At 36.8% G+C, this 12,859-nt stretch overlaps 1 protein-coding gene across 6 annotated transcripts in view; it reads left to right on the forward strand.

Moving 5' to 3' along the window:
* Nucleotides 1-12,859, forward strand: part of kto (mediator complex subunit kohtalo) — a 62,203-nt gene that overhangs the window by 2,920 nt on the left and 46,424 nt on the right. For all 6 annotated transcript variants that reach the window (XM_089248468.1, XM_089248470.1, XM_089248469.1 and 3 more), the window contains exons 2-9: nt 4,081-4,143; nt 6,483-6,521; nt 6,846-6,953; nt 7,985-8,068; nt 8,198-8,357; nt 8,852-9,126; nt 9,979-10,089; nt 11,761-11,909. In XM_089248468.1, the coding sequence (XP_089104594.1) occupies nt 4,081-4,143; nt 6,483-6,521; nt 6,846-6,953; nt 7,985-8,068; nt 8,198-8,357; nt 8,852-9,126; nt 9,979-10,089; nt 11,761-11,909 (989 nt within the window). The remainder of the gene's footprint in view (nt 1-4,080; nt 4,144-6,482; nt 6,522-6,845; nt 6,954-7,984; nt 8,069-8,197; nt 8,358-8,851; nt 9,127-9,978; nt 10,090-11,760; nt 11,910-12,859) is intronic.

Consider the following 12,859-nt stretch of genomic DNA (forward strand, 5'->3'; position numbering starts at 1 on the left):
GCAACGAGTTATGGTGAACGGGGAATTCTCTGGTTGGACAAACGTCACAAGTGGAGTTCCTCAGGGAAGTGTCCTTGGCCCCATACTTTTTTCACTTTTTATCGACAAACTCGATCAGGGTATCGATGGAATTACTAGCAAATTCGCAGACGATGTGAAGCTGATGGGGGTAATCGGAAATGAAAGCGATAGGGAGTTGCTCCAGACCAACTTAAACAAGATTGCAGCATGGGCAAATGAATGGAGCATGACGTTTAGCGTAGATAAGTGCATGGTCGCTCATTTTGGTTCGAACAACCCACGGTTCTCTTACGAGTTGAATGGTGTCACTATCCCGGATGCAACTAGAGTCACCGATTTGGGAATTCTCATTGACGAGCGACTTAAGTTTTCTGAACATTGTTCAGCGGTTGTCAAAAAAGCGAATAGAATGCTTGGTCTCATTTTCAAAAAGGTCTCTTCGCGTTCTCCTAAAGTCATTCTTCCGCTTTTTCGAGGCTTAGTTCGTCCTGGACTGGAGTATGCTGTAAGGTTTTGGAGACCATACCTACAGAGGGACATAGACTTGGTTGAAGGGGTGTAGAGAAGAGCTACGCGTGTCCTTATTGGCACACAGGGCTTGAGTTATGGAGAGAGACTTCATTTTTTGAATATGTTTACATTGGATGAACGCAGGTGTCGAGGAGATATGATCGAAGTGTTCAAAATTTTCAATGGGATGGATAGGATGGACCATGAACTTTTAGTACACCGCCAATCGACTGCTTTTACAAGGGGACACCAGTATCGATTGGTGAGGGACAATGCAAGGTTATGGTGTCGCAGGGAATTTTTCTCCAATAGGGTTGTTAATAAATGGAATAGCTTACCCCCGGAGGTAGTAAATTGTAACACAATTGACACGTTTAAAAAGAAATACGATAAACATGTTGGGGTAAATCGAGAAGCTATCCATTCTTAGAATAAGACAACCATAAGTATTCTTTATGGGCATTGTATAATATTTCATCATGTGTATATATTGTTTGTAATTTGTGTTAATTGCATTTTTAATTGGGTTGCTGTATTTTTGAAACATATGGCAACCATATTTTTATGGGCATCTTTTTATCAGCCACCTCGTTGGGCATTTTGCCTGTTGTGGCGTTGTATTTGTATTTGTATTTGTATGATACTTGTTTCAAAATTTATTTCCTAATAGAAAAAAAAAAAATTTCAAAAATTGCGGATGGTTTTTATATAGTTTGCTCTATTTGTTGAAATCAAGTCATTCAATAAACTTGAGAATAGTTTAAAGTCACATCGAAGTTTTAAAAAGGTGGTTCCATACTGAGGAAACCGCACACCCAGAGCAATGAGATACCCCAAGTGTCGTCAGTAAGAAACCACCACTCTGAGACAAAGCGACCTTGTTTTTCTTCGTTTTCTGCCCTCTTTCTTGTTTAATAGTAAATGGGTGACAGCAGCAGTGATGTTGAAACATCTCAGATGTGTATTTGTGGATGAGTTTCAAGGGTTAGAATGGAAGACACAACATATGTTATTTTAATGTGTATACAAATACAAATACAACGCCACAACAGGCAAATTGCCCAACGAGGTGGCTGACTTAAGAACATCATGGATCCCCGAGCCCCTACCTACTACTGCTACACCATACGTGCACCCCCCCCCCCCGCGGAACCCCCAACGAATCGGTACATGTGGGAATGTGCGTGTACGTGTAGTGCAACCTGACGTAAAGTTTGTCTCTGTGTAATGCTTGTTATGTGTAGTGCTGTCATCTGCCCCCGGTTTTACTAACTATGAGTGAAGTGTTATGGTTGAATGATTTACCGTTGTAGGACTGTTGCTCTCTGTGGCGAGACTTTTTAACGGGGAGATCGGCTCGCATTTGCGCCTTGAAGTTGGGAACCACAGAAAACCAACTTCAGCCGACCACCACTGTGGGGTTCGAACCCGGATTCTCGCATCACGAGTCCGGCACTATAACCACTCGACCACCACAGCGGCGGTGTGGTGGTCGAGTATAATATTCTCAGTATACTCTGTATAATATTTCTTAATACAGAGGAAGCAATATTATAATGATTTCAGAGCTTTCCTCTGATCCGGAGTCTAATGCATCTGATGATACCCCATATGAAAACAAAACAAAGCTTACTGCATGGGTGATGGTGAAAATGATGCTGATGCTATACATTCGCCAATGCCTGGATTTTCTCGACAATTTCAGATGGTTTGGGAGAAAAAAAGCAAGAACCAAAACCAGAATTTCAAGGAAGAAGTGGGACCATCATTGCCAATCTCGATGTTCTTATTCTTTTTTTTTTTCAGTGTCACTGATGTAAAATTTAGCATTTCAAACAAATTTAGGCGCCACTCAAGAATGAAAATTTACGCTGCCATCTCATTGAGAGAGAGATATACTGGCTATCAATATGCTTATGTTGATCATTTTTGCCTACAAAATCGGTGGAAAGGGAATTTTTTAAACGAAATGTTGCTTTTCCTGCATTACACCCTAGAAGAGCTTTCAATGTTTTAGATGGGCGGGATCCACGCTGTGTGACCACCTGTTGTTTTCTGGATTTTGATAAAAATAAAAGAATAGTTGCAAAATACATTTATATGAGTCCTGTGTACCCCCAAAGCAGAATGTGCCAAAATCTGCGAAGCACGTCGCAGAACAATTAGTGCTACTGCAGAACAATTTGGAAGAATTTTAAGAAAAAGTGCAAAAAAAAAAACACTATTACATGTTTTGGGATTTTTACCGCAGAACATTTCCAGTCAGCTGAAAGCTCGTCGCAGAACAGTGCTAAACATTCTGCTTTGGGGCTGTGTACCAAATATATGGGACGCGGTAGCCCAGGTTGATAAGATACTTGCCTAAAGTACCAAAGGATGCTTAGAGGTGTCGCGAGTTCGATACCCGGTACATCCTTGTCAGAAAAACTTTCCTGACACAGGGGTTTAACATAAACGGTGACATGACCACAGAAAAAATTGCTACCGCAGGGAGTCCCCCATCAAGGGGTTAGCACACCAACCTCTCGATCAGTATAAAAAACAAGCCTGTCGTTCGGAATTGGCAATAAATTGTAGGTCCCGGTCTAATTAGCCCTCATGTGCAGAAAATAACCGTGGTGCGACAAAAATGATCAAATCACCAAATATATGAAGTTAGTTCGGTCGAAATTGTTTTTTATAGCGCCCCTCAAAGGGTTGAGGCACAGCTCTTTGTAATTTATCTTTGGAACTCATCCATTCTGTCCATATAAATTCCTTAAATAATCTTTGAAAGGCTTGTTCATACTTACACCTGAAGGCTGTAAAATCGTCGCAAGTCTACTAGTTATCAAAGCCAACAGCATTTTTAATATTTTCGCTTTGATATTTTTTAACGGGGATATAGGCTCACATTTGCACCTCAAAGTTGGAGGCTCACATTTGCACTCTCACAGAAAACAAACTTCAGCCTACCACCACTGTGGCAATGGTAGGGCTTGAACCCGTCCCTGCGATGCGTCACTCTGATAGCTCAGCCACCGCAGCAGCTACTGCAGTAGCCGCTGTGGTGGTCGATAGAAAAATGTAAAGAAAAACGTAGAAAACTATTATGGGAATTTTCACTGCAGAACATTTCCAGTCAGCCGAGGGCTTGCTGCAAAACAATGCAAAACATTTTGCTTTGTGGTTGACCCCTTTGGAACAGTTAAAAGTGATTAATCTGGCCAAAAAAAATTGGTTTTATCGGGCCTAAATTACAACCGTGGCGGCACGTGTGACAGTTCAACAATCTGCTTTGGGGGAATCCTCCCAACAGACATGCTAACGAATAGGGTCAAATCAGATTATCTGATTTTTAAAAAAAAGTAGCTAAATAGTAATCTGTAATCTGCATTTTGGGATTTCACCAGAAGTTCTCGTGATGCTTTTCTGTGATTGTTAGAGTAATGCTTTTTTTATTTATTTAATTTGCTTCAATAATTTTCTGTTATGAGACTGAAATTGATGTATATATTTTCAAAGTTTTATTTGCAACCGATTTCAATTTTTTTGTTTTATTTTGTTTAGGACGAACTTACAGCAATCAATGTAAAACAAGGTTTCAACAGTTCGCCACAAATTCCAGATGAAGTAAGTGTTTCTTCCGCTTGATACATTCTTTTTTTTTTCATTCGAAATATCCCGTTACACACTATTACTTAACCATACATGCATTCATCTGCAGAATTTCTAAAGAATCAGTATTATGTGTGAATATAATGGTGTGTGTATATGTGTGTGGCAGGGTTTAAGCTACGGGTGCATTTTTTTGCAAGATGCAAAAGAAGCAGGGTTTAAGCTAGATAAAAAATTCCTTTTGCAAAAAGGCAAAAATGGGGAGAAAAGCTTTAGCGAAATGCTACAATATTAATGTAATGATTGATGGTTGGATGTCTACTTGTTCCGTACCTCCTGTGTGCATTTTTGCAAAAGTGGCTACCACTTCTTTCGCGCATTCTAAGATTTTCTTTTGCATTTTGCAAAAAATGCGACCGTAGCTTAAACCCTAGAAAAAAGTAGTATAAACTTTTGCAAAAATGAGTTCAGGAGGTACGAAACAAGTAGACATCAAACCATCAATCATTAGCATTGTAGCATTTTACTAAAGCTTCCCTCTCCCCCTTTTCTTTTTTTTTGTGAAAGGAATTTTTTATCTAGCTTAAACCCTGGTGCGTGGGGCCATAACATATGTGCTTTTTTTATGTTCTTGCTGGTGCTTGCCATATGTTTTCCGTATTTCAAAGCAAAGGTAGTAAATGCTTGTATTTTTTTCATGTTACGCAAGTATCGTGTTCAGGGATTGCCTGCTCTCTGCAGAGAGATTAGTTCAAATAAGAGGCCAACTTGCATTTCTACCTTGAAATTTTAAAAACGCAGAAAACCAACTTCAGCCTACCACCAGTGTGCCCTCGATGGATTCGAACCTGGATCCTCCTGATGAGAGTCTAGCACTATGCCTACACAACAGCACAGCGACATTCCCCCCTCCCCGTTGCACACTACGAAACACTATTTTAGTATTGTGCTCCAAAATTTATCAGATAGGAATGTGTAGAAGGTAGTGATATGTGTGTAACAAGATTTGTAGTGAGGGTGAGAGAAACCAAAGTGAAATCGAAAAATTTTGGAAGAGGAAGAGTTAATCGTGGCTTCCTATGGAAGATATTGATGTGCGCATACATAGTCAATATAATAAGAATCTATACAAAAAAATTCACATGCTTTTAAGGCAAATTTTTAATTGGTCGATGCATTTTGGCTCTACAATGGAGAGTTTTCATCAGGACCTTGTGGTCAGAAATCACAAGAATGAGTCGTTGAAGGGGTGATGTTTATGTTTGGTCGTCCGGAGAGTTCGCCTTTGTATTTACTGAGGCCGAGTGGTCTATAGATGCGAATTGGGGAACCATATCTATTGATTCACATCCAAAGACCACTCAGCCTCAGAAAATACAAAGGTGAACTCTCCAGACAACCAAACGTAAACATCTCCCCTTCAACGACTCATTCGTGTGATTTCTGACCAAGAGGTCCTGATGACAGCTCTCCATTGTAGAGCCAAAACGCATCGACCTATTAAAATTTTGTCTTAAAAGCTTGTAAATTTTTTTGTGTAAATTAAAACCAGGGTGCACAATCCATGTGGGTGCATACTATGGGTGGGTGTCCAATTTCAGTGTTCCCTATCCCACAAAAGCCTTTTTCTTCGGTTTTGCAGCGAAATCAAAGGGATTCTTGTTTGTCGCCAGATATTAAAACCAATTCATTTTAAGATCCGTTTTGTAGAGTGTACGGATATGCTTTGCGATGATTCTTAGTTTTATTTCACTGTAATTTGTTGCGTTGTAGCTCTTCTGTCACTGCACACAGTGCATGTCAGTCACTTGGCATCTCTTTCCATATATAAGGGATTTCTGCCCACTGTTCCACTTTATGCTCAAAAGTTTTTGGATTAGCTGCCATTCTTTGAAGACTCAGGATACTGTTGTATGAGAAAAGCCAAGAAAGTTAACAGCTTTGAAGATACTTTAAGCACCTCTTCTGGTTCCCATGATCATGCTATGTTCAAAGTCACTCAAATCTCTTGTTTTTTCCCATGAATAGGCAAATTGCAACGTTAACTGGTTAACTGGTGCTTCTGACCAGGAAGGGGAAAGCTTTTTATCAGTGAATTCGGTTTATTACGTCAGCACACATGCTACACCGACAAGTCGAAGTTTGAGTGACGGGTGTTCCTAATTTTTTAGCCACTGAGTTTATATGCGTGTGTTAGGGTATTGAAGCCCTGTGTGATCATTAGGGAAGAAAAGGGAGCCACTAAAAATTAAAAAACCCACTCATCTAAATTTATGAACTTTAAAATTATTTCCAATATAGTATTTTCTTGCTGCAGTCATTTCTAATTTTCTTATTTCCTTTTTGCTTTTCAGTACGGGTCAGCAAGGAATTCCAATATCACGGCCACAAAGGTATGTATTTGCAGCAGTATTCTCTTTTAATTACAATCAACTACAATTATTAGGAAGTCTAGAAGCTACAATAAAAAATAAAGTGCTTCGCCACAAAGTTCCTATCAACAAGGCGATTTAAATGCTATTCTCAAAATTCTGAAATGTTTTTATATTAAATGAGGAGCTTTGAAAACCAAAATTTCAAGCTTCTATACGAAGCTTGACGAATTTGAAGATGTTACGGCGACTAAAGAAATTACTTTTGACTCCTACCATTTTCTGTTAATGAAATAGCGTGCCGTCTTTTCACATTTGTGTGGTGTTTTTTTGGTTCTTTTTCAGTTTGGATCATTCTTCAGCGCTGTCCTGACATTAAAACAAGAGCTGAACAGGTTCCAGGATTCCGGTCGGAAGAGGCAACAGATCAACACAAAAGACAACTTTTGGCTGGTAAAATATTATCTTGTTTTCGGTTGTCCTCGGGATATACATTTGTAGCAGTGTTTGCCAATATTCATCTAGATGCGTGATTCATGCATGGATATTAAATTTCACTCCTCCAAATTTTGTTACTGAGTAAAAATACGCCTTCAAGTTTTAGGTAACACTTTTTAATAGTTATATCTCCCTGATTAAAAAAAAAAAAGAAAAAGTACTTAAAATTTTGAAGAGGGGTTAAATTACTCTTCAAAATTTTATTTTCAGACAACATTGATTTGTAGTACAGTAGAGCATCGATTATACGAAACATTTGGGAATTGGGGGCGATGTTAGGATAACCAATCATTCACAGAAAAAAAAATTGTATCCAGTGTCATAGGAGCAATATGAAATAAAGAACAAGTGATATTAAACACAGAGTTGCCAACTGCTATGGATTGTCAGTAGTTTCTATGGGCAGGCGCTATAAACTACGGAACTACAGGAGACACTCTCAATACTACAGAAATCAGTTTAAAAAAGAACAGGTGTTTTGAGTTTTTAGCAGTTTTACTTATTATTATTATTTTTTAATTGATCGATCTTTACCATAACGATGAATTCGTATGCACATGTGAGAGAGTTCGAGAGAAGACAAACTTGGGGCCGATCTGTTTTGTCTTATAAAATCTAAGTAGAATATAATCTTTTTTCCCCCAGAACCCTGTCTTCACTTTTGGTGGGCTTTCCGCATGGGTTAGTCTTTTTTCCCATTCTGCCAATATGATGAAGTCAATGGACCCTGTACACAGAATAATAATATTCAGTGTATAATATAATATGAAAGAAAATTAAATTTTTCTTTCCTGAAAGCTTTCCAGGGACCTCTGTTTAAGAACCGCTGTGATAGTGTACTAATGAATATAGAAGCTTTCACATACTATCTCTCAAATACACAAAATGTTGTCCTTGTATGAAACCTATAACTGAATCTCCACTGATTTGCACCATTCCATGAATTTCTCAGAACTAAGTTTGTTTTCTGTTAATACTATTTACAGGTAACTGCACGGTCTAAAAATTATATCGAGCCATGGTTCAAAGATCTTGCAGGATCAAAACCACTCACCATTCTTTCCAAAAAGGTAAGATTCTGATTTCTGACTGGAAGAAAGGTATATTTTTAATCCATAAAAATTAACTTCCATTACAGCAATATTTATTTACCTGGTATTAACACTTAAGTAACTTGTTCATTTGATGACTCTCGACAGGTTCCAATCTTCAACAAGAAAGACGAGATCTTCATGACTCTATACGAGTTTTCTGTGCCTATGCTGAGGGCAGCATGGTACATAAAAATGTCATCCGCATACAACGTTGCTGTTTCTGAAGCTAAAATAAAGAAAAGGCAGCCTCCGGATCCTTCTCAAGGTATGAAAAGAAGAAAAAGTTTTAAATATAATATTTACCTTTTAATTCACTTTATATCCACTTTACATGGTCATGTATTTGCAAGCCTTCTAATATAGGCATTAATCACTGATTCTAATGTGTACCTATATGAACATGAGTGCCAGTTATTAATTTTTTGGGGGAAAAAAGGGGGAGATTAAAGTAAAAATAATTAATTGGAAACTCTTAGATGAGAATTGGGAATCTTAAATTTCCTGGACAGATCAGGCTGATCCCTTGGGAATATGTTAAAAAAAGTTATTTGCTTTTCCATCTAACTAAATTCCTGATAAGGAGTCTAAAATGTTCCCATTTGATGAAGATCCTTGTACTGTATTTTTTGGCCTGCCTGCCACCATTCTTATGGGGTTTTTTTTAATATTGTTCAATCTTTATCTGAGCGGGAAAAAATGTAACAATTTTTTTCCCAGCTCCATCAGCAACATTCTATCATAATACCATATTTTCTTTAGAATGGACGCAGGCACTCTGCAAGTTCCTCAGGGAGCAGCTACAGAAGTTAGCTGAACACTACCACAGCTCGGTGTCTTTTGGCAGTTCTACCTCATCATCATCATCTTCACCATCTCTGACGAGCAGCAGCGTTAGTGCCAGTGGCGGTGTTGGGTTTGGGAGTAGTGCAACTGGTGGAAGTCTAACTGGATGTGGTCTCAGCACCAACGTTTCTGTTGAAGTTGCATACAAGCAGTGGCAGTACTGTGTCCAGTTGGCGAGGCATCTGTATGAGGTGGGTTGCATTTTGATTATGTTGGTGCTAGTTTTTCAAAGATCTATGTTGTTCGTTTCATATTTAGAGTCTGTCCAGCTGGAATTCAAGCCTATTTTTAGGACCCTTCACATAATTCTGTAAACCATAAATTTTGCACTTCATTTCTTTTGTACAAAATTAACTAAATTGTTTCACTCCCACAAAATTTAACTTTCACAAAAACAGGGTTCTATAAAGAAGTCTAGGAAGACCCCTGATAAGTGCTGTAACTTCCTGTTCATAATCTGTGCATGCAAATTTCTGTTAGTACAGTGAAACCTCACTCAACAGTCACCCCTCTGATGTGCTCACCCCCTCTTTTATGGCCAAATAATAATTTCCCTTGTATAATTAAAATATGTATTAATATTATTAATACCATTGATTAATGGTCGCGCCTCTTATACGAAAGTTCTTTGTCCCACCATTGTCTGCAAAAGGTGTTTTTATAGGTAGTATATAATCAGCCTATAGGTGTTTTTTTAATAAACTGATTATAAGTTAGTAAATTATGGTCATTTTTCAACTTAATTTAAATTAAATTTTTAACTAGCTTTCACTCAAGAAAAAAAAGTATGTATGAGCGAATGCAAGGAAATAAAATTCAACCAGAAGCAAAAATAGGCACAAATAAAAACACAATAAAAAGTACGAGACAGAATAATACAGTTATGTGCATATAAAGTTGAACCTTAGAGAAACGGGCCAATTAATGACCTGATGGGCAAGTACTTAGATGTAACATAGATATTTTTCTTCCTTTATATATGTGGTAAGTGAATATCTAACTCGTGTGCTTGTATGCTGAATAACTTTCTGTGTTTCTTGCAGGAAGGCTTGTTGGATAGGCAGGATTTTTTAACGTGGATTCTAGAAATTGTAGAAAAGACCAAAACACCTGATGACCAAATCATGAAGATTATTCTCCCTCTAACTTTGCAGGTGAGTATCTTTTTAGGTATAAATTCAATTCTCGTCTATAAGTGCAATTTATTTTTAGTTACCCATGTTCTTATATTCTTGATAGGCACATGTTATAATCATGTGAAGCTGTTGAATGTACATTTGAATATAATTAGTGTGTGTGTGTGTATATATATATGTATATATATATATATATATATATATATATATATATATATATATATATATATATATATATATATGTATATATATATATATATATGTATATATATATATATATATATGATAATAGACAATTTGGTTTATGCAGTTTCGATTATCTGGAAATTTTGACTAGCCAAAAAGGTTTATCTTCATTGTATTGGGTAATCAAAGTTCTTCTACTCCTAGTTTTAGCTACAGCGCTGCCTCATGGTATTGAAAATTAAGAACAGCACATTTGTATTTGCTCGCAGTTGAGAAATGTCGTAATTGTGATTTTAAGTACAGGGTGATCCAAAAGTCACGCAACCCATTATAAAAACAAATTATTTCTCAATTTCTGATGATTCTAAATATAAAGTTTTTTCATAGATAGCAGCACTGTACTGTTAAAGGTAGAAAATTTTCTGTGTGTACTGATACTCTCACTGGCTCTTTTTTGTTGTATGATCGAGATGACTTTTTTGCCAGAAGCAAAGAATTTTTATGATTGAACAATATTTTTCAACTCATTCGTTTGAAGCCATTATTGAGGTGTTCAAAAGTGAATTCAAAAATGTTTCTGTGCCCAATAAGACAACATTCATCTGATTGGTGTTCCATTTTCAAGAAACTGGAAATGTTGAAGACTGCAAGGCGAAGTGGGCATCCATCTCTACTGAGCAAGCTATGAATGCGTGAACTAAAGAAAATAAACTAAAAAACAAACTCTGAATAAATTGCAGTTAAACCCTCTCGTGTTAGGGTTGTTCCTGAGATGAAAGCTGCAGATAAGATCAAATGTCAGAATTTGGTGCACTGGAAATCCATATGTCTATCATGAAAAGCGTTTGCATTTGATCAAAATCAGTGTGTGGTGCTCAATTTCACACTATAGGAAAGTGTGGGTTCATTTTTTTTTTTTTTTTTTAAGAAACGGGATGGGAAGCTGTACAGGAATATGATCTTGTAATTCATCGCACTGTTGGATGAAAATTAACGTTTTTGCTGTTTGCAACAGAATAGAGCAACCTTCCATACGTCTAATGAGACAATGGATTACTGTACACATTTTTTGATGACCGCTTTATTTCAAAAGGATTGTGGCCACCTAGATCACCGGACCCTGTGGACATCTGAAGACAAATGCACAAGAATAATCCCAATTTCCTTAATTAACTAAAAAAAGACATTCAATCGAAGAACGAAAAGGGGAGTGCCCTGAAAAGAGTAGCCAGAATCCTGGCAAAAAGAATGCTCGCTTGCATTCATGTAAGACTCACAATTTGAATACACATTATAACATTTTGAAACAAACTTTATTTTTATATCCACAAATGTAGTGTTATTTGAACTAAATAATTTTTTGACTTATTTCTTGATAGAATTTTAAAAATAAAATATATTAAAACGGGTTGCATGACTTTTGGATCACCATGCATATTATATGTTTTAAATTGCAGCTGATAACAAATTCCTTGAGGGTTCATGTTTATTATTTGTTTCCAGTATGTAGATGAATTTGTGAATTCCCAACTGCTCTCCAGACGTCTTGGCTACCATTGCGCGAAGAAACTAAATTATTTATTGTGTGAACAAAACACATCCTCTTCTAGATGTCAGAGTCCCCTAGTGAATTCATCCAACACATCATCTGTGTAAGTGATATTAGATCTTTTTTTTACTAGAAATCATATATATTGATGTATGACATTTTGCTGGGTGAGCAGTTGCATCTTGTAGGCTTCTTGTTTTGTCCCAAGGTTGTTGAGAAAATTTTTGATTGCTTACCCTTCTAATTTGTTGAACTATCACCATAATTAGTTTTTGTGTCTGACAATCTTTGTTCATATGAGCATGTTTTTGAAACAATCTAAGAACAACACAAAACTTTAAGAATTTTATTTTTACAGTTTTATTTAAGTTCATAAATTATAATGGTTGTACAGCCTTGGTCAAAAGTATTAGGCACTTTTGTTTCTGAGAAGAACACAAAATAAGAATCATAACCGTGTCTCCCACACATTCGATGCTATATTCTGGTCGCATGTTCTAAAGAATTAATCTATTGAGATACTCTCAGAGTTAATTTTGTACTCCAAAGTGGTAATCAAAGGATCAAAAATTGTAATTTTCTCTAAATTAGTAAAATGTCTTCTAGTTTGATGTCATTTTTAAAAGTGAAAAATGACAGACATGGGTTGTCAAGTTTTAATGTTATAATGAGGCCCATCATTTGGGGGGGGGGCCTGGCGTTTGGAAAATGATATATATATATTTATACAAATATATACATACATTGAGTACGTGTGCTTTGCCCCCCCCCCCCCCGGAAAAAGTTGAAATGACTGCCCTGGTTATAATATAAGCATATGGTCCTGAGGGTTTCATGTTTTTATTGGTGATCCAGAATCTCTTCTTCCACTGTATTAATTTCCAACATTTCCACAGTATTAATCTTATATATAAATGTGAAAGTATGTATGCATGTTTGTTCTTTATACAAATCTACAATTTTAGACAGATCACATATATACCAAATTTTGCATATATACCAAACAGGACCAGGATTTAACCATAGACTACTTCAAAAGTTTGTCAAAGCTGG

This window comes from Pholcus phalangioides, unplaced genomic scaffold (genome assembly GCF_987345545.1).
Source record: "Pholcus phalangioides strain wild (caught in Gottingen) unplaced genomic scaffold, Ppha-v1.0 ptg000020l_1, whole genome shotgun sequence".
Classification (NCBI taxonomy): domain Eukaryota; kingdom Metazoa; phylum Arthropoda; class Arachnida; order Araneae; family Pholcidae; genus Pholcus; species Pholcus phalangioides.